The 22,946-nt window shown below is 36.6% G+C and overlaps 2 protein-coding genes and 3 pseudogenes across 2 annotated transcripts; all 5 read right to left on the bottom strand.

The window, feature by feature from the left end:
* Positions 1–4,916: 4,916 nt before the first annotated feature.
* Positions 4,917–7,243, bottom strand: LOC145597446 (cytochrome P450 94A2-like). The gene has a single exon (XM_081653611.1). The coding sequence runs from the start codon at positions 6,944–6,946 to the stop codon at positions 5,378–5,380; it is 1,569 nt and encodes a 522-aa protein (XP_081509737.1). The 5' UTR covers positions 6,947–7,243; the 3' UTR covers positions 4,917–5,377.
* Positions 7,244–7,887: 644 nt separating this feature from the next.
* On the bottom strand, positions 7,888–9,453 carry LOC145599324 (cytochrome P450 94A1 pseudogene; annotated as a pseudogene).
* Positions 9,454–10,396: 943 nt separating this feature from the next.
* On the bottom strand, positions 10,397–11,986 carry LOC145597445 (cytochrome P450 94A2 pseudogene; annotated as a pseudogene).
* A 416-nt stretch (positions 11,987–12,402) lies between these two features.
* On the bottom strand, positions 12,403–14,201 carry LOC145597947 (cytochrome P450 94A2 pseudogene; annotated as a pseudogene).
* Positions 14,202–15,039: 838 nt separating this feature from the next.
* Positions 15,040–19,135, bottom strand: LOC145597946 (putative myosin-binding protein 4). Its single transcript, XM_081654228.1, has 4 exons — positions 19,019–19,135; positions 17,167–18,527; positions 16,109–17,022; positions 15,040–15,500 (listed from the first exon to the last, which is right to left on the bottom strand). Exons 2-3 carry the CDS (start codon positions 18,386–18,388, stop codon positions 16,238–16,240), a joined length of 2,007 nt encoding a protein of 668 aa, XP_081510354.1. The 5' UTR covers positions 18,389–18,527; positions 19,019–19,135; the 3' UTR covers positions 15,040–15,500; positions 16,109–16,237.
* Positions 19,136–22,946: the final 3,811 nt, after the last annotated feature.

The raw sequence follows: 22,946 nt of genomic DNA, 5'->3' as shown, positions 1-22,946 counted from the left end.
AGGCTAGCCACGGTGGCTGGCTGCCTTGCAGCAGCCACTGCCGCGCAAGGCAGCAGCACCCCGAGCTGGCAGCCGCGGCAGCAGCCGTGCAACGGTTGCACGCTGCTGCCCACAGCCCCCCTAGACCACCGCCCTCCCTTCCCCTCCCTCTTGGACGCCACCTGATCGGCAGCCGCCGTGGCTGCGCCACCCAGCCGCGGTTGCCGACCTTAAATTTTTTTTTTTTTGTGTTTTAATTTAATTAAAATAACATTTATCCTAATTAAATTAAATTAGTCCATAAGATTAAAATTAAATCATATTCAATTTTAAAATAGGGTTCATCATAAAATTAATCCCAATTTAATTTTAACGTTTAAAATTAAATCTATGATCATACATAAAACATTTTTATGCATGAATCAAACCAATTAAAATTATGAAACATAAAACAAATCGAATAAAACCAAAGTCAAGCACAAAAATCATATTTTAGGGCTTGAAATTTTCGAAATATAGGGTTAGGGTTTTCGAAATTTTCGAAAATATTAGGCATAATTCGGTCCTCTTTATGGCTATTTGAGCATAATTAAATCATATTTAACCGATTCCAAAAGTTTAATCACATTAAATATAATAATTGAACCATAATTAAATTAATTTCTCCCTCTTAATTGATTATAAAATTAACGTGGACATCAAATAATCGTATATTATGATCTAGCGCGTTAATGCAAGAGGCTAACTGATACCACTGTAGGAGTTTATAGGTACTACGCAGCGGATATAACATATATGAATCATATTCAATAAAGTACCTAATCCCAAGAATCACATGCATAACACACAAGACACATAATCATACCTTTGAAGCGTGAATTCCACGAAGCTATTCGACAGGCAAATCAGGGAGAGAATAGAGCCCCAAGTGTTGCTCCTCTACTTAGTCCACGAGATTCGAACGAGCCGTCCACCAATACTAGATTGGTCGAGTGATTGAGGAAAACCGCGATCACCACCTTTTCGGACAACCGACCACCGCACGAACCACCACCACCACGAGACACCACCGTGCGCCAGGAGGAGGAGAGAGCCGTGAGAGAGGGAGTATGAGAGGGGTTGGTTTCGTGTTTGCTAATTAGGGTTTGATCTAAATGATCAGTTAATTCCTTCTCACGTGCAAACCTAGGCACCTAGTCTATTTATAATCTCATTATAATTAGACTAGGGCACGAAGCCCAATAGCCTCTCAAAGCCCCATATGGCCGGCCACCTAGAGAGATGAGGCCCATGATGGGCCTCGTCCTCTAATGCTCGATCTAGCCCCTTTGTGTGACCTTATAGGATCCGTCCAATTGGGCTTTGGCCTATTTTACTAGTCCAAAGATCGTAAGTACCTCTAGCTATGGCAAAACGACGACCCAAATGTCCGGACTTAATTATCTCCATAATTTGATCCAATTATATATCTAGTAATTGCACACGACGAAGACATAACTCCTTCATTTGTTTCATGTAATTTCCATTTGTGATGTTGCATCATTGCATGTAAAATCAAGTACAATTAATTGGAATAAGAAAAACTTGTTTAGGTTTTTACTCTGTATGTCTCTTAATAGATGGGATATTTATTCTAGTTAAACTTAGTTATTGTGAATATATAAATTGATACAAATACATACAAAAATAAGATATAGTGAATATATAAATCGAGACAAATATATACAAAAAGTAGATATTGTGAATGTATAATTTGAGACGAATATGACAAGATTCAGGACTATATTTAATCCAACATATATTTAAATCAATAAACAAGGTCGTGTTGTGTATAGATGTGAATAATGTAAATCTAAGAATTGGTGCAAGACTTGCAACTAAAAGTGGACGAAATAAGTATAACTCGATGAATCATCAGTTACTATTCATTTCACTATTTCCCTCCCAATGGGCCAACGGGGCTGATTGGTAATCGACAGTTGGCTTTGGTTATTGGATGATTTGCTTGGCATTTTTGACCATATAAAAAGAATTAGTTATTTGAATTGGTTTTTTTAATTTGGCTATTCAAATTAATCATGACAATTAACTGTTTATTAGAGTAAAAGTGAGCCAATAAGTTAATACTACCTCTGTTACATATTATTTGCAACGATTTGACATTAAGTAGATTGAGAAAATATCTAATTGTTGCAAATAATATGTAACGGAGGTAGTAAAAATTAACTCATATTGGCTTTTAAAACCAACAAAAATCCTAGTAACGACTAATGAAATACTTCCTCCGTTTCTTTTTACTTGCAACACAGCCTTGTGGCACGTGTTTTGAGGTCGGGTTTATGTAATGTAAACGGATAAATTATTCATTATAATTTTTACAAATGATACTTAACCCTATTCTAATTTTCGTATAAAAATTATATTGATAAAATCGCTCGTTTACCCTCACTAATCATCTCCTAGAACTGCATGTCTAAAAGGTGTGTTGAAAGTAAAAGAAAACAGAGGAAGTATATTTTTGGCTATTTGACTAAATTAAAAAGTCAAAAGCCAAAAGTACAAAAAGCCATTTACCAAATACGAGGAATTTTAAAGGGAGGAATGTTAGGCATTTAGAAATGCATAACAAGGGGTATTCATGTAATTATACAAACGAATAAATATTTTGGTATCATTGGATGATCAAATGGTACCACTGAATATACAGTGATACTATATATGCATATAATGGTATTATATATGCATTCAGTTGTACTAAATTTATGCATAAATAGTACCACTGAGGATTCAATGGTACTATATAAACTTTCAGTGGAACAATCAGCATGTGGTCCCCATCACGTGATACAACCCGACCAAAAAAATAGGTGGGGTCCACCTACAAGTCTCTCTCTTCCTATCTCTCTCCTCTTTTCTCTCTCTACCATGTGTTTTTAAAATATTTTAATCAATGTTATGCATTTACAAATGCATAACTTTCCTCCATTTCATGTCATTTCCCTCGTTAATTGTTACTCCTTCACTGAAATTCACTCTTCGTCTTTCTTTTTTTGTTTTCCCGCAAAATTATCTTCATCTTTCATACTCAAAAGAAAAATATGATACCAAAAGCTAATTCCTCAGTATCTACGACTGCAAAAATCAATTTATTTTCCTAAGCATTCATCATCAATTGTAGCAAAAGAAGACGCCATTGTCATAGACTCATAGTATGTCTCAAATTCTTTCTAATCCTAGTATTTAATTATTGTTTAATGCAATTTATTTCTACACTGGCTTGATTTTGATTTTATCTTTGATTTTATTTCCGAGTTTTTTGTGAATTAATTGGCTTTATAATCTTCAAGGTTCACCCGAAATTTGGCTGAAAGGTGGATTAATTTCATTGTAATTGCAATTGAATGGCTGTTTAATCTGTTTATTGATTGATTGATTGCTGTTTGTTTTTAATTTCAATGCAAATTAGGTAATTTTGGTGATTGCTGAATGTTAATTACTCTTATGATTTTGGTTGATAAAAACGGAAACCCTAATCGGCCTAATGAGACCCAGAAACTCTTGTTAAATACCAATCAAACTCTAATCAAGAAATTAAATTGTTATTTGATTTGATATATCTACCAAAGTTACACTCATTTTTGCAGCTCAAAGTGGTATTTTTGTTGTCACAGGGTAATTAAATAAGAGTTTTGATTAGAATAAGAAGGGGAAATTTGAACAATAATTGTTTTGCATGCTATCTTTGATCTTTGATTGTTTTAGCATGCTTTTTATTTGTTGTAGTTGTTTACAGAAGAACTTAGATATTTGTACTAATTATTGATGTAGGGAGTAAAGTTATGATCACATTGGAGCTTGGTCAGATTGGCAACTATATGATTTCTGGGATCGCCTAATAAACGACCTGGACGGACTCATTGGATTGTGCATTAGATTGGGTAAGGCGAGACTTTGCAATGATCAGAGGGCAAAAATGGGTACTATTAGTCGCTACTCGCTAGAGAGTAAAATTTAGATTTTAGAATGAATGAGAAATAGAAATTTGATAGCAGTTTTACTATTTTAATGAGATTAAGTCCTCCTACCACAAATATTGACACCACCAGGTTATTTCCACATTTGGTTGAGAAGGGTCTAAAAGTAGACATTTGCTGAGGTTATGAGTATAAAGGGGTTGTACGCCTTGAATTGAAACTTAATATTCTGTGTATGAGCTAATGTGGCTATCAAGATGGTCCAGTTTTTAAGTATTTGAGGATACAGGTCCTTCTCTTGTGGCCTATGAATTCTCAGTGCTCATTGTGAGCAAATGGGGTCAATGAAGCATGCTGATGTTTATGATTTTGTATCATTAAAGGAATCTTGCTGTGGCAGTCCGTGAAAATTGTGGTGTTAGAATTTTTGTGGTCGTATTCTTTCAGTAGAAAAGGTTTACAAGAATACGGCCTTTGTGGTTTGATTATGAAAAAGAGTCATCGAGTGCCTGCAATTGCTAAGAGTTATTGTAGCTCTTGGGCAACTGTTCTTGATTGTGATAAAGGGATTTGTGATTGTAACATTTGGGGAAAAATGTTTTTGGAGCAATGCTTTTGTTAAGTGTGGCCATGTGATAGGAAGTGATTTCAGTACTAAGTTTAATGGAATATTACAGAACTTCTATAGGCCATGGATATTGGCAGAATCCTCTCTATTAATTGTCATATGCATGGATTTCATTTTTGAAGTTGCCTGTTTGGCACAAGTTGGGTGGCCAAGGACCGGTTTAGAAGGCAGGTCAGGATGGGTTTGGAGAAACTAGAATCAACCCACGAAGCAATGGGGCTGGGAGGCAGTCCACTTTATTAAGGAATAGAAGCTAATAATTAGCTGGGCTAATCTGGTTGGTGATTTGGGTTGACCCAGAACCCAAGCTGGATTTAGTTGAGCCCATCCCATTGCCCAATCCTTACCAGCGCATGCGCTTGCAGTGCAAATCTTTTCAGCCAGGTTAAACTTTTCTGTCTCACAAGTGTGCAGCCTGGGTCCTAGGAACAGTGGTATCTTGTCAATGTATCTCAAGCTAGCAGCAGGATTCATTTCAGATTTTCAGTGCTTCTGAAGGTTAGTTATCTGTTGCAACTTCTTGTTTTGAGCTTTATTTTCTTATTTTCTTCAGTGTTGTACTGTGGTTTCACCTCATATGTTGTTTAAGCATGGTCCATACTTTTCTTTTCATTGTAAGTGGACTGAAATTCAATCTATTAACTCATGTGAGATAGCCATATGACATGTGATGAAGCATTTATATTGGAGTAAAAATGATTGACATTTAAAGTAAGTAATTAAAAATAGCACAACTTCTTAGAATCTTCTTAATGTGCTTAAAGCCTTAAACTTAGAAATTCTCCTTGCTTACATGTTACATATTCCTTTCTTCAATCCTTACTGGAAAACCACCTTGCATCTTAGCGGTCAAATTCGCAACGTAAACTGGCTCAATTCTCTCTTCCACTGCTGGAACAACCCGAAACCTCTCCAAGATACCAGCCACCACCATCTTCATTTGCAAGAATGCCATTTCCTTTCCTAGGCAGACCCGGGGTCCAGCGTGAAAAACTGGGTAGGAATATGGGTCTCGAGGCACGAACTTCCACTTCCCTGCTCCTGTCTTTTCATCTTCCACTTCTAGCCACCTCTCTGGCCGGTATTCAGCCCAATCAAGGCCCCATATACCTTCAATTCTCCCCATAGCATAAGCGCTGTAAGTTACCCAAGTACCCTTTTTCACTTTCGTGCCATCTGGCAACACGTCGTTGGTGGCAGCCTCCTTGGTGTCTAATGCCACTGGTGGGTATAGCCTCATGCTCTCGCATAATGCAGCGTGAGTGTAAACCATGACTTTGACTTCATCAAAAAGAGAGGAATGTTCTGTTTTATTTTTCTGTTTTCCCCTGTTATTGTTGATCTCTCGTAAGATCTCTTCTTCAACATGTTTGTTCTTCTGGAGGAGCCAGTAAAACCATGTTAAAGCTGATGATGTGGTGTCTCGTCCTGCAAGGATAAAGCTGATAACGATATCAGTGACAAATTTCTCATCGGTGTGGCCTGATTTTAAAAACCTTGACAATAAGTCTTCTGGTTCTGATGATTCTGAATCCTTCACCACCCCTTGCTTTTTCTGCCTAACAATTGTTTTGGCAAAGTTCCGGATCTCTGTGACTGCTTCTTTAAGCTCTTTTTCTGACCCAATATTGAGAAATCTGCGGATTTTCCATAGAATTGGGAAAAAAGATCTGAATCTTTGGCTACTGATCGTCACAGCATCCTCAAAAGCAACCGCAAATTTTGCTTGTGGTAAAGAGGGTGACAAGTATTCTGGATCATATCCAAAAGCAATCTTGCAAATATTATCAAATGCAAACCTTTGGAGTATGTCTTGGAAATCTAGGACTGTTTGGTTCTTGGCTGCATCAGACAACAACGGGATCAGCCTATCTGAAAGCTCGGCATCAACCACCGTTTCAACAAACTTCCGCAAGGACCTGGTGTTGAATTCATAACTGGCAACTTGTCTTTGAAACTTCCACATCTCACCATCAATATTGAATATGCCATCACCTAGGAGGTCTTTGAGAATGGTCTTTTGGAAAGGGCCCTTTTGGTAAATTGGAAATTGATTCTTGAGCATGTGCTCCACCGTGGCAGGGTTTCCTGTAAGGATGCTCTGATGTCCAAACAGACGGTGGAGTACAAAGGTGGACGATGGAGAGTTGATTATCAGACTAGCGATCCACCTGAATCTTTCATCCTTCTTTTGCTTCAAGACCGTGATCAAATGGCCAATCAAAGGGTAAGCTTTGGGGAACTCGAAGTTAGTAGTTTGGCAGGTTTTTGATGTTTGGGTGGATAAAAACTTCTTGATGAAGTATAAGAGAAGCAATGGGAAGATCAGCAAAAACGGGGCTAACAACTTGCCAAGCTCAAACATGATTTATAATTTTTTCAACTTTTGAGTTTCTTTGGGAAAAGGACTGCAAGTCTGAAGGAGAAAACCCGAGTTTGTAGATGAGAAGAAAGGAGGTTTGTAGATCCTCTCTTATTGAGCATTTTTTAAATGTTTTGACGATTTGTTCAAGTAGTTTGGAATAGCACATGTTCAGAAGTTCTATATGAAGCAAGTTTAAAAATTCCAAGTAGCCTGACAATTAAAGATATAATATTGTACAACAAACAATAATCAAATGGCTCAACAATAACTAATCAAGTACTTGTATAAAATATAGTTCCCTAAAAAAATTTGTAAGGTTTTTTAAAAAAATGTAAAATATAGATAAACAGTATTGTATACTTACAAAAGTCTCACACTTGTACAGTTGTACTTGTACACGAAACTCGCATATGCAATGAGCGTGAAACATTTGACCACAACTTAACTTATCTATTTGCTCTGCACTATATATATTTGCCTCTTTGTCATTCATTATGTGATGTATTAGCAATTTTCACATGATAGATAGTTTGTTTCTGATTATAATACTCAAGAAATATAGTAAATTTTAGAATGATGAGAAATAGAGTGATGTATCATGTTTGTTCCCTATATATAATGATTTATGAGCCATTTGTTCTTTATTTATCAGAAACATAAGCAGTGTGAATAGCCAAAATAAACTATCATAAGAATTAAATTATATGATTGACTTGTTGCATATCTGCCAATGATATGATGATATCAAAATATTACTTCTTATGATTTTGTTAGGTCATTCAGATCTCACAAAATCTTTGATTCTAGTAGAACATACCTAAACTAAATTATTCGGTCAAAAGAACTAAATAATTAATCAAACACGGAGGGAGTAGTAATAGTTGTGTGATCAATATCTTGATGTTGACTTTGAACATCAACCAAAGCTACCCCAAAACAAATCACCTTTCTTCAATCCTTACTGGTAAACCACCTTGCATCTTTGCAGTGAGATTCGAAACAAAAACTGGCTCAAAACCACTTTCCAGCATTGGAACAACACGGAATCTCTTCGAAATACCAATCACCAACATCTTCATTTGCAAGAATGCCATCTCTTTTCCAAGACAAACCCTAGGTCCAGCTTGAAAAACTGGGTAAGAATATGGGTCTCGAGGCACAAACTTCCACTTCCCTCCTCCCACCTTTTCTTTATCCTCCACTTCTAGCCAACGTTCTGGCCGGAATTGAGCCCAATCAGGTCCCCATATAGCTTCCATTCTTCCCATTGCGTAAGGGTGGTATGTTACCCAAGTACCCTTTTTCACCTCCATACCATCTGGAAGTATGTCGTTGGCGACCGCCTCCTTGGTGTCTATTGCTATTGGTGGGTATAGCCTCATGCTCTCACATATTGCTGCATGGGTATAAACCATGTGTTTTACTTGCTCAAAAACAGAGGATTGCTCTGTTCTATTACTCTGTTCTATTATATTGTTGTTGATTTCTCGTATGATTTCTTCTTCAGCATGGCTGTTATTATGGATGAGCCAGTATAACCATGTTAAACCTGATGATGTTCCGTCTCGTCCTGCAAGGATAAAGCTAATAACGATATCAGTGACGAATTTCTCATCGGTGTGGCCTAATTTTAGAAACCTTGACAATAAGTCTTCTGGTTCTGATGACTCTGAATTCTTCACAATTCCCTGTTTTTTCTGACTAACTAGGGTTTTGGCAAAGTTCTGGATTTCCTTAACTGCTTCTTTAAGCTTTTTCTCCGACCCAATGTTGAGAAACCTATGGATTTTCCATAGAATTGGGAAAAATCCTCTGAATCTTTCGGTACTAATTCGTACAGCATCGTCAAAGGCAGCTGCAAATTTAGATTGTGGCAAAGAGGGTGACAGGTATTCTGGGTCATACCCAAAAGAAATCTTGCAAATATTGTCAAATGCAAACCTTTGGAGTATGTCCTGGAGATCAAGGACTGTTTGGTTCTTGGCTGCATTGGACAACAACGGGATCAGCCTATCAGAAAGTTCGGCATCAACAACAGTCTCGACAAACTTCCTTAAGGATTTGGTGTTGAATTCATGACTGGCAACTTGTCTTTGAAATTTCCACTTCTCACCATCAACATTGAATATACCATCCCCTAAGAGGTCTTTTAGAATGGTCTTAAATAAAGGGCCCTTTTGGTAAATTGGAAATTGATTCTTAAGGATGTGCTCTACCGTGGAGGGATTGCCAGTAACGATGTTCTTGCGTCCAAATGGACGCTGAACAACAAAGGTAGAGGTTGGAGAACTGACTACTAGATTTGTGAGCCATTGAAACCTCTCGTCCTTCCTTAGCTTCAAGACGGTGATCAAATGGCCAATCAAAGGGTAAGCTTTTGGGGAGTGGATGGTTGTAGTTTGGCAAGTGTTTGCTGTTTGGGTGGAGAAAAATTTGTTGATGAAGAACAAGAGAAGCAATGGGAAGGTTACCAAAAATGAAGTCAACAACTTGCCAAGCTCAAACATTATTTGTTATTAGTTTGCTGCTATTTAAGTAATTCAACGACAAATATGAAGGAGAAAATATTAATGTGTGTAAGACGAAAGATTGTATATGGAGGTCCTCTTTTTTTGATGCATATATATTGCACGAAGTGTGTTTGGCAATCTGTTCAAGGGAGTCAGCTTAAACCTTCCAACGTGCGTCATGGGTACTGCCGTACAAGAAAAAGATATGGTAGTTGATTTCAGCATGATTAGCTTGCTGGCAGAGTCAGAAGATGAGGAAGCTTGGTAGGAGATGCTTGGTCTTTGGGTATTGCCACGGTTAGGGAGTACAGGGGCTGTTGTGATGTGGCTGGTGAGGAGCAGGGATAGAGCAGGGTTGCTTGCTGATTTTGTAGTGAGGCAATGCGCCTGCTTGGTATTTTGATTGTGGGAGAGGCTAGGAGGTGAGTAAACATGTGCTTGTGTTGCTGTGGCATGGAGACAGCAAGGTCAACGGTTCGAACCCCATCGTAAGCATAAACATGTGCTTTTGACCTTGGGATTACACTAGAATGATCACCTACACATGCAATGAAAATAGGGGAACTTTTACTTAAATAAACTACAGTATAATAACAAAAATGAAATTAATAAGGACTTCGTATTTGATTACAGTTAACTACAGGTTACAGGTTGTTATTTCATATTATATCTGATGAAGTTTGAGTCATACATGAAGCAGCTTTTGATACAATCACATACTAGTTGGATAAAAATTTTGTTTACAGTACGTTTTGAGTGCTAATTCATAGGATTGAATATAATAGAGGTACTTGTGAGCTGTGACTGAAATTGATTACATGTTTAGTTGTCTCAATAAGAAATTTTATAATGTCATGTGGTTCTCCGTTATATACGTGAAATATTTTATACACTAATCTTTGTATGCCATGACATGCTAATATTTTAAATTGGTAACATTTTATACTGTCCTTTCTTCAATTCTTACAGGAAAACCACCTTGCATCTCCGACGTCAAGTGAGGAACAAAGACAGGCTCAAAACCTTCTTCCACTGCTGGAACCACCCGAAACCTCTCCAATATACAAGACACCACCCTCTTCATTTGCAAAAATGCCATCTCCTTTCCCAGACAAACCCGAGGCCCTGCTTGAAATACCGGATACGAATATGGATCCATTGTCACAAACTTCCACTTCCCTTTCCCAGAATTGTCTGCATCCTCCGCTTCTAGCCAACGTTCAGGCTTGTATTCAGCCCAATCAGAGCCCCATATGCTTTCCATTCTCCCCATAACATAAGGGATGTAACCCACCCACATTCCCTTTTTCACGGGTGTGCCATCCGGCAACAAGTCATTGGCGGCCGCCTCTTTCACGTCTACAGGCACTGGTGGGTAGAGCCTCATGCTCTCACATACTGCAGCATTAGTGTAAACCATGTCTTTTACTTGATCATAAACAGAAACATGCTCTGTCTTGTTTTTATGTTTTCCCCTGCCTTGGCTGATCTCTCTTAAGATCTCATCTTCTACGTGTTTATTCTTGTGGAGCAACCAGAAAAGCCATGTTAAAGCAGCTGATGTGGTGTCACGGCCAGCAAGGATAAAACTGATAACGATGTCAGTTACAAATTTCTCGTCAGAGTGCCCTGATTTAAGAAATCTTGACAGTAAGTCATCTGGTTCTGTTAAGTATGATTCCTGTGAATTCTGGAACATTTCCTGTTTTTTCTGTCTTACAATGGACTTTGCAAAACCTCGAATTTCACCTACTGCTTCTTTTAGCCTTTTCTCTGAACCAATATTAAGAAACCTATGGATTTTCCACAGGATTGATGAATATGATTTGGCTCTCGCACTACTAATCATCGCAGCATCCTCAAAAGCAACAGCAAATTTAGCCTGTGGCAAAGCAGGTGACAGATATTCTGGATCATAACCAAAAGCAATCCTGCAAACATTGTCAAATGCAAACCTTTTTAGTATATCCTGGAGATCAAGGACTGTCCGATTCCTGGCAGCCTCCGATAGGATTGGGATCATCCTTTCATAAAGCTCAGTGTCAACAACGGACTCTACAAACATTCGCAGAGACTTGGTATTGAATTCATAACTAGCAATCTGCCTTTGAAACTTCCACATTTCACCATCAGCATTGAATATGCCATCACCTAGGAGGTCTTTGAAAATAGACTTAAAGACTGGACCCTTTTGGTAAATTGGAAACTGATTCTTAAGAATGTGCTCCACCGTGGAGGGACTTCCAGTAACAATGCTCTTCCGTCCAAACGGATGGTGAATGACGAAGGTAGAGGTCGGAGAGCTGAGTACAAGACTTGTGAGCCATTGGAATCTTTCATCCTGATTTTGCTTCAAAATCGTGATCAAATGACCAATCAAGGGGTAAGCTTTTGGGAACTGGATGGCTGTAGTTTGGCAAATTTTTGCTGTTTTGCGGTTTTGGGTGGAGAAGAACTTCCTTTTGAAGAACAAGAGGCTCAATGGGAAGAACACCAAAAACGGGGTCAACAACTTATCAAGCTCAAACATGATTTGTGGTAAGACAATTTTGAATGTGTATTTTATTTAATCTTACTGCTGTCTTTAATAACATGTTTAGCAATCTCAAGGGAGTAAACTTAAAAAAATCTTACATGATTAACCTGTTTAACACAATGTAATTTAACGAACTTCACAGGTACAAGAAGGATAGAAATTCAGGTAGTACTAATATATACATGTTTATTTGTATTTTCTGTGTACACGATACTCAAGTGTGTAAAACTCATACTTATAATCACATACATTTTGTGACAAAAAATTGTTTACTTGCGTGCTAACTCATTGCAAATATTACTATAGTTAGATTAAAACTGCTCAAACTTATAATTAATCTTAGAAAGCTATAAAACATAAATATGAAAAGCAAAAGAATTGATCTAATAGTAAGTAATAAGTAACAAGGATACTTAATAACGGTTAATTGCTTAAAATTTGTAATGCTAATAGTTGACAGATTGACAGTCTTGACACAAGTTGAAAATTCTTTGACACAATAAACATGCATTTAAAATTTTCTAAGTACAAAAGGTCATTCAACTTCAACAACATCAACATATTTTACATGCTACTACTTCTAATTGGTAACATTTTATACTATCCTTTCTTCAATTCTTACTGGAAGACCACCTTGCATCTCAGATGTCAAGTGAGGAAGATAAACTGGCTTATAACCTTCTTCCACCGCCGGAACCACCCGAAACCTCTCCAATATACCAGCCACCACCCTCTTCATTTGCAAGAATGCCATCTCCTTACCTATACATACTCGAGGCCCGGCTTGAAACACTGGGTATGAATACGGATCCTTTGGCACAAACTTCCATTTCTCCTTCCCTGTCTTTTCTGCATCCTCCACTTCCAACCAACGTTCAGGCTTGTATTCAGCCCAATCAGTGCCCCATATGCTTTCCATTCTTCCCATAACATAAGGGATATAAAACACCCACATTCCCTTTTCGACGTGTGTGCCATCTGGCAACACGTCATTGGCGGCTGCCTCCTTCGCGTCTACAGGCACTGGTGGGTAGAGCCTCATGCTCTCACATACTGCAGCATGGGTATAAACCATGTCTTTTACCTGTTCAAAAACAGAGGATTTTTCTGTTTTTTCTTTCTTTTTTCCCTTGCCTTTGTTGATCTCTTTTAGGATCTCTTCTTCTACATGTTTGTTCTTGTGGATCAGCCAAAAAAACCATGCTAAAGCGGCTGATGTAGTGTCTCGGCCAGCAAGGATAAAGCTGATAACTATGTCAGAAACAAATTTTTCGTCAGAGTGACCTGAATTAAGAAATCTTGACAGTAAGTCTTCTGGTTCTGATGAAGAAAATTCCTGTGTTTTCTGCAGCATTGCCTGTTTTTTCTGTCTTACAATGGAAACTGCAAAATCCCGAATTTCACCTACAGCTTCTTTGAGCCTTTTCTCTGAACCAATACTAAGTAACCTGCGGACTTTCCACAGCATCGACCAATATGATCTCGCTCTCTGACCACTAATCATCACAGCATCCTCGAAAGCATCAGCAAATTTTGCCTTTGGTAAAGCAGGTGACAGATATTCTGGGTCGTAACCAAAAGCAATCTTGCAAATATTGTCAAACGCAAACCTTTTTAGTATGTCCTGCAGATCAAGGACAGTCTGATTCCTGGCAGCCTCCTGCAGGATTGGGATCAACCTACCAGAAAGCTCGGTATCAACCACCGTCTCTACAAAATTTTGCAGCGATTTGGTGTTAAATTCATAGCTAGCAATCTGCCTTTGAAACTTCCACATCTCACCATCAACATTGAATATGCCATCCCCTAGGAGGTCCTTCAGAATGGACTTCTGATAAGGCCCCTTTTGGTAAACGGGAAACTGAGTCTTGAGCATGTGTTCAACGTTGGCCGGGTTGCTAGTTTCGATGCTCCGCCATCCGAAAGGGTGGTGGATGACGATGGTCCCGGTTGGGGAGTTGAGTAGAAGGGATGAGAACCATTGGAACCTCTCATCCTTGTGTTGATAAATGGCTAGCAAGTGACCGATAATAGGGTAAGATTTTGGGAATGTAGTATTAGTAGATTGACAGTTTTTTCGTGTTTTTAAGGAGAAAAACTTGTTGATTATAAGTAGCAATGGGAGGATTAGCCATAATGAAGGAAGAAGTAATTTGCTAAGCTCAAACATGGTTGTAGAAAACATTTTCTGTGTTGACCAGTATTTGTTCATATAATTTGTAGCAAATAAATAAATAAATAAATAAATAAATAAATAAATAAATAAATAAAATGTCACTTTAAGTCCCAATCTAAGCTTTAAAATATCAAAACCTTTGGTATACATTGAATTATTGATGACAAGAAAAACACAATTTTGATTTTGCACGTGAAAGATCATCATATAAGTTTGGTCATTCATAATTACAATGAGACAATAGTACACTGTCCTATGATAATGAATTTTCAAATATTATTGGGAGTAATATTCCTACAAAGAACTTCGTATAATAGGTTAAATAGTGTTCTATAAAATCCGGTAAAAATAAAAAATTACAGAGTACAAAGTAATGGGTGGTACTAAATATAAATATTACAGTAAAAGTCGCAAACTTGCACATGCGTTTATATTAGAAACAATTACCTAAACAGTGTAAAAATAAAGAAACAAGAAAAGAAGCATCCGTGAAGATGTGAGAAACTAGACTCCAAATCATGTAGAACCCAGTGTCTTCAAAGTTCAGACTTGACGAAAATTGTCTACTTGATATGTAGTACTCCATATAAAACATGCGCGGTTTAACATAAACTAACCCATGTATGAATCCTAACTATGTTGCACAAAATAAAACGAGGAGATAGAAATGGAAATGTAAGAATGATGAACACAATATTGGTAGAATCAAAGTTTCACTAGTATTATGTACTCCGTACTACTTGCCCTGCAACTTTGTGCGATTTTGAAACCACTGCTTTGATTGTGGTAGCACAGAAAAATGCAAGTCATGACATAATATATGCATAGCATAACACCATGAGCAAAGTAAGACACTAAGTAAATTTTGCAGTTGGGAAAACAATGGTATTCCTAAGCTGTGAGAATTACAAGAAAACCAAATCAATGGGGTCAAAATTTACATAGGCAGATACAATCAGGTGCATGTTGGCCGATTGGATTCAGCCTCAAAACAATTGATAACATATCAAAGAGATGCATACTAGTATACAGTTTGATAATTCTGTTCTGAGAATATCCACAAGATATGCCACTGCTGCTGCTTCAATGACAACAATCGAATGTATACACACCTCAGACAAAAAATAATGATGCAAAAGACTAGCACAGGTTTTGGCAGACTTCGCTGATCATTTTCATCAAAGTATTGAGCTGATACCTTAATGAGAACTTTCTTTACGTAATCATCTCAGCATCTAAGCAGCTGCTGAAAGTTAGCATGGCCTCTCCTCAGAATCACTCGCAACAAGCTGATGCTTTCAATTTCTTTGTCCAGTTGTTTCCAGCAGGAATCTGTTTGCAGAAAAAAACTGAAGGTCAAATAACAAGATTCCTCCTTTGGTCCAATATAAATTTGGGGGTATAAAACTATAAATGTTATACAGAGTGCAAACTATTGCCGTCATACTTCCAACGTCAAAACACAGTAGCAAAGTAGCCTATAATGAAAAAATTCTTGTAAATATTTATAAACATAAACAATTATGTGGATGTCAACTAACATTGTTGGTTAGGGTCTTGGGGGTGGAAGTAAGACCCGGGATCAAATCTCATCTACATCATTTGCCATATGTGACTCTCTTTACACCAATAAAAAAAAATTAAAAAAAAAAAAAAAAAGCATACACAAATATGCTATCTCCATTCAGCTTCATCATTTTAACATTGGTAATAAACTAGGTATTAACTCAAAACCCTATCCAATTTGTTAGCCATCTGAGTATCTCAATCTACTTTTCAGAACCTCAGGAACAAGATAGTCAGCAAAAGTGTTAGCGGCTATAACCATTTTCCAGAGTCTGATAACATTTATGAAATCAACCTATACTGCATTGTCTAAAAAGAGAAACAGAAAGAACAACAAAGGGAGCAAGAAAGTAACCAGGAATTAATAAATATACCCTGCAAAGCTTCCAGATATTGTACGACATTCAAGGATGTGCAGTGTGATAATATCTTCAATTCTACGAACTCTTAACTTCAGTGCTTTCAAAGTAGGAGCCTTGTGCATCCTCTGCAAACAAAATTTCTTAATTCATTTCCGGAAAATCTTCTGGATACTTTATTCTAAAATAGTCAAGCTCTGCCTCCAATTCTTGTATTTCTTTATCCTTTTCAGCAATCATTTCATTAGCCTTTTCCAGCGCATCCACATCATACTCTGCTTGCTCTTCCATCATCCTCAGATATTGAAGAGCCTCCATGTTAAGAGCAGCCTTCTCCTCTTGCAACTTAGTTATCATAGCCATAGCTTGATTCGCAGCAATTGCAGACGCATTTCTCTCTTCATCTAGTTCCTTGTGCAAATTGTTTATGCATCTCTTATCATATTCAACCTGTCGTCTCAACTTGTCAACAAGACTTTCACCTTCAATTTCACTTACACTTTCTTCTAGAGATTCAAGGGACTGAGACCTCTCCATACTTGTTGGAGATTTTGGAGGGATCAGAGTATCATTGGAACTAGGATTTTGAATCTTCTGTGGTTCATCAGAGAGACCATTCACTGAAGGGGATGTATTGCTTGATGATGAATCTGTTTGGGGGTCTGATACTTTTGAAACAGATGGTTCCTCAGCTGATTCAATACCATTGCAAGCGGTACTGTCAATTTGTTCTGATAAAAGGTTCAAAGCTTTAACATCCTTAATAGTAATAGGAGCAAGGTCTCTTGCACCAATGACAGAATTGTTATTAGGCACAAATGCAGCATCCTTTCTTGAAGAAAGAATTGAGGTGCTATTCAAACCAATAGATTCCCAATTATTCATGGCAGAGGTAAGTCCCGTGTCACCAATTTCCTTAGTTTCGATACCTGGAAGTAGTTTATATAAATTAACAAACAGTAATCAAGATATTAGGGGCTTGGATAAACACCACAAGCCTATAAACCAAATGAAATTGCAACAATTAAACGAGCTAAACCAAAAAGAATGAGGTACAAGCACTATGAACTTACAATTCTCTTTTGATAGTCTAGCTGGTGGTTGCAAGTTTTTGGATGACAAAGCAGTTTTGTGAGAAATATAATCTGTATAACCAGAAGCATCGAGCGTATTTGAGAGAGAAACTCTGTCACCTTCATCTGCTGATATAGCTGGTGAACCCTTTGGAGCACTGTATGATAAAGGAATATCATCCAAAGACACAAGCTCAGGTGCTAAAGGACTTGCTTTTTTTATAAGTTGTTGCCAGTTTAGCTCTCCAAGGCCCTTCCTTAAATCACCATTAGAAATGAACCTTGGAGTGGTTGTTTCTCCTTTTTCAGGCTCAAGATGTGGTGACATTAAATTGCTAGTGGCAGGAGTTGATTTCTGGTGTTGCACTGCTGGGAAAACATCAGCATACTGAGTCTTCGGGGTGAACTTGGAGCCCTGTCGTGATAAAAATTCATTCATTTTCCGGTTCCGAGGCACATTGATCAGATCATCATCATCAGAAAATGGGAAATCTGAGTCAGAGTCTGAACTGATCTTCACTTCAGTATATCCAACATGAGACAAGGAATCATGATCTTTACTTCCTAAGACAAGAGGTTTAATTGGCAACGAAAACCTATCCCTTCTATTCTTCAAGCCCTGTTGACTGTTTAGGCATCTATGTCCAGGTGATTTTGGTGGAGGAATCTCAGGAATAGAAACAGGTGATGAAGGTAATTTCGACTGAACCATCTTCTGCACACTTGGCCTAGATCTCCATGGTTTAGAACAACATGAGCAGAACTTTGTGGTCAAAGAACCAGAATTAATATCCAAATTTACTAATGGTTTCTGAATACATTCTGATCCCAACTTACCTACCAAAATTTTGTATGCTTCTTCCCTTGATTCGTTTTTTGCAAACGACAACAGACATTCTTCACACATTCCATGAACATCAACAAGTTTACCATGGTTATGACAAGAAACCAAAGAGGATATTTCTGACTTATGATTATTACAAAGCAAATTTACATAAAAGTCCGACTTTTCTTTTCCTAAAATATGATCAAGCCTTGAACACAATATGCAAGGTAATTGCAGCTCACAATATTGAGCAAACTTTGTTAGGAAATACGAAAATGCTGCATCAAGTAACAAGAGAAACAGCAACAACCACTCGCACGCAGCTGATTTTAACACGCGGGCAAATCCATGTAAGTTACTATCCACTTTAATTGGGAAGGATCCTTTTACAGCCATATAATTTGAATTACAAGGGTTTCCTACAATAAACCAATGACTTCAATTGGGAAAACCAAATGAAAATCCAGCTTATGTAAACAACCTGAACTCCAACGTTCCGAAATCGATAAAGATGATCCCATCCCAAAATCAGACCCTAAAACCAACAAAAATGCCACAATTCATAATCCATAAATCAGTTTCAAAAGCCAACATAATCATCATCATCAAAATTTAGCTACATTAACATAAATAATCAATCAACTAACCAAATAAATAATTCTAATGACAAACACCCAAATTATATAAATCCCACCTCAATCACAATTCACCCATCAAAACAAGAAATTTACAAAAACCCAATTATTCCCAAGTACTAAAAGTCAATATAACATTGCCCAATTCCTCAAACATTCCAAAAAAAATATACCCATTACATAATTTCCAATTTCAAATGAAACCCAGATAATAATATCAAGAAAATCCTAATAGTAAGTGATTTATTTCTCAAAATGCCAACAAATTTCAGATATCAAAGGTAGAAATCCTGCTAACTTAGAAATAAAAATGCAATAAAATTTCGATAAAAGCTAAGATTTTGGGAAAGAGGAGGAACCAGAAAGAAGAGGAGAGAGAAAAAGAGAGTACCTTGATTGAATGGAGAAATTCAGATGGATCAAAGGTGAAGAACGAAAAAGAAGGAAGAAGAGGGAAGAAGAATAAAAATGGAAGGTTTTGAAGATTAAAAATGAAGAAATTTGTTGGTGGGGTGGAATGACAAAGACATCCTTTGGGCTATGTGAAATCGACTGACCGTTAAACCTCAACCAACACCAAAACTGTTGGCCCAAATATAAGATAAAATAATTAAATTAAATCTACTACTTGTATTTGCTTGGTTTTTAATTTTTCTAATGTCCATATTTTTAATACACAAAAAAAAAAAAATAAATAAATAAATAAAAAAAAGTTTGATTTTTAAGGAATTAATAATTCGTACTTCGGGTAATAAATGAGGCTCGTAATATCTGATATTAAATTTAATTGTATTCTAGTACAGTACATAAAATATAAAACGTCATAAAAATTATTGATATAGATGAAATTCAATATTTAATTCAAATAAGTATTCATTAAGAACTTTCTTTCTTACTTGGCTAGTATTGACATACTTAAATTTTGATTGTTGACTATATATAATCAATTATACAAAGTCATAATGACAAAAATTTATACCTGTCTTTTATCATAGAGAGGAAATCTTCCATTATACTCCGTACATTGTTATTATCCGGTGTTCCGGTGACATTTGTTATTGCGTTGGTATATTTTTTTTTTAATCAAAAAAACCAACCAAACTTTCTAGATTGAAATATGCTTAAGATTATCAAGAACATGGCTAGGATTAGGACACCCAAATGGTTGATATAATTAGAATTGGACAAGGTTTAACTTTTCTTTGGATTGTACCATGTCCTTGTCACATGGCTATCTCTATATAAAATGTAGGAAATTTTGACTTTTACCACCCAAAAAAATCAAATAATTGTTTTTTACCACCAAAACTTCTAAAATTTTTATTTTACCACCAAAAAAATTTCTAAAAATTGTTTTTTACCACCAAACGGCAAGAAAACCGTTAAATCTAACGGCTTAAAAAAATTTCCTTCGAATTTCGTGCGCAAAATATGTTTTTCATGGGTTTAGGGGGGCACTTTGGCCCTATGGATTCAATTTGAAGTCAAAATTGACAAAAAATGATCGGAAATGCCTCGTTTTGCGTGTTCATGCAAATCGAGGTTTTTATAAACAAGCAAAACGAGGCATTTCCGATCACTTTTTGTCAATTCTGACCTCAAATTGGACCCATAGGACCAAAGTGCCCCCCAAAACCCCTAAAGAGCATGTGTTTGACACGAAAATCGAAGAATTTAAAAAATTCCGTTAGGTTTTTGACGACAGGTGGTAAAAAACAACTTTTAATTTTTTATTTGGTGGTAAAATAAAAGTTTTAGAAGTTTTGGTGGTAAAAAACATTTTTTTGATTTTTTTTTTGTGGTAAAAGTGAAAAAATCCTAAAATGTATGTATAAAGTAAACACTAAACCTAACTTTCTTCTCAAATTGCTAACTTAATTTATTCCCCAAATTTAATATTCTTAGAATTGATAGATAAAGGTCCCCAATTGTTTTTATTAGTACAACTATACTTACCCATGATTCTACCCATATCTCTCCATATGCATGCCATGAATGAGAACTTTATATAGCACCATTAGTTTAGGCGTGGCACGTTTTAGTTCACTATATATATATTTACAATAACCAAATTAGATATTGGAAATTAATGCTTACATTACTCCATTTGCAAAATAAATAATAACTAGCCTTTTGGCCCGTTTGATGGACGGGTTCTTACCTAAGTTATTTCATATGTAGGTATGTTTTTCAATAGTTGAAACTTTTGATATGAAATACGAAGTAATTGTTTCATTGCTAAAACTTAAAGGGAAAAAAAGAATGAGGGTAGAACAATGGAAAATGACAATGAAATTTAATTACGTATATATACATGAAGATTGTAGGATATGAAATGACATATTAGTTTAAGTTATCTTTTAAGTCTAGGAATTAAAAAGAAATTTTTATATAATTCAATTCATATGTTTATGTGAAGTATATTAATTGGTTCAACTTTATTTTATTATGATGGAAATGAAACACTTCATTTTCTTAATTGAATATGTAAGTTATGGAATACATTAAGACTTAAACAAAAAGATTAAAAGGGGTGACATGTGTCATATATGGTATTGAGTGACTTGTGATGACATATGTCATATGAAAAATTATGGTTTGTGTTTTTAAATACTAAGTATAGATATAGATATAGATATAGATATAGATTATAGAAATATAAATTAATGTGGATTGAGATAGATGTTGAGGAAGCAATCATGGCTAGGAATGCTTTTAAGTACAATTATCATGTTATCAACCATATAATTCTCCAGCTTTTAATTTCGTACCAATCAATGATGATAACAAGTGTATTTGTAGACTTGTAGTTGTAGCCATTATTTAAACTTTAGTTTCCACAGCCCATGAGCTGAGCATGCCCAAGTCCTTATGGGGTGTTGTTACTGTCGCCCGAGCCGAGGCACATCTAGGCATGGGGGCTGGCCACGAGGGATGTGCCCGAGGACAGCTTATAAAATTTATTGGGTGTGAGCCGTGTGGTCCAAATTTATAGGCCTGTTGTTTGGTGGAGTATTTGTGCCTATTCTAAAATCTTTCGAAAAATCAGGCAAAGTTTGTATTTGCTCATGATTCTCTAGAATTATCTATTTGAACGTTATAGAAAAGTATTGACATTGTAAGCAATTAGAAATATGGTTCGTAAACAATCTAGAATATTTTGGTTACAAGAATAATGAAGGAAGTTCAGAGTTCTGGAGTGTTCCGGTCATTTTTCCAAGCACCACCTTCAACTATAAATATATATAAGTCATGGGCTTTCAATAAGACATACATATACATAAATAAGCCATATCTATGCATAAGAGTTTGCATAATTGCATGTATTACATACTCATCACCGTTTCAAAGATTCTCCTATTTTTCATATAGTAATCTACTTGTTGCCCATAATCTTTGAAAACCTAAATATGTCAAACTTATTAATTCAATAAAAAAAAATGTACCATTGTTCTTGTCAAAATTTGCCAATAATTATATTATTCATTATCATAGACTCATCAATATAATCTTCACACATTTATTAACTTTAACCTATATTGGAAGAGACACTATTATCAAAGCTTTATTAATCTATCAATATAAGCTGCTTCTAAATTAACTATGGAGTATTCTTGAATATGGGCTCCCTAAAAGGAAGATGCATCTTGTTGATATGAGTAGTATATCAAACTCTTTTAAAGCAATCATGAGGGGTATTACATACACCCCCACTTGAAAACAGCAACGCCCTCGTTGCGCCTGGAAAGCTAGGGACTCCAGTATTACGCCTAATGGCAACTGGGTAGCCAAAGTGTTACATCCAGTCTGGCTATGGCCATATGGCCCTAGAATTCTCCCCCGCTAGGCGACTGACATAGGATCAATTGTCCATGGTCAGCACGCGGTCGCAAGGTTGCTCTGATACCATTTGTAACACCCCGACCCCAAACAAATTAGGGAGGGGCCTATTGTCACGAAATGCACATCGAGGGCCAACAACTGTCCCCACAAACCAACACGAGTCCTTCCGGCGCATTTTGTCCTCACTCATGCGCACCCCGGAAAAACTTCCCAGGAGGTCACCCATCCCAAGACTACTCCCAACCAAGCACGCTTAACTATGGAGTATTCTTGAATATGGGCTCCCTAAAAGAAAGATGCATCTTGTTGATATATCAAGTCCATGATTAGCTTGTTGCCATTAGTAAAGGTATTTTCATGTTATTTTAATACTTACCGCAAAACAGTTGTATGTGAATATATGTAGCATCAATTCAGACAATGAATAAGAACAAATTAAACATGAATGTTGAATATATTTCATCTAGATTTTAGAT

Source organism: Chenopodium album, chromosome 20 (genome assembly GCF_948465745.1).
Source record: "Chenopodium album chromosome 20, dcCheAlbu1.1, whole genome shotgun sequence".
NCBI classification, from domain to species: Eukaryota; Viridiplantae; Streptophyta; class Magnoliopsida; order Caryophyllales; family Amaranthaceae; genus Chenopodium; species Chenopodium album.
This window is presented reverse-complemented; position numbering and strand designations above follow the sequence as displayed.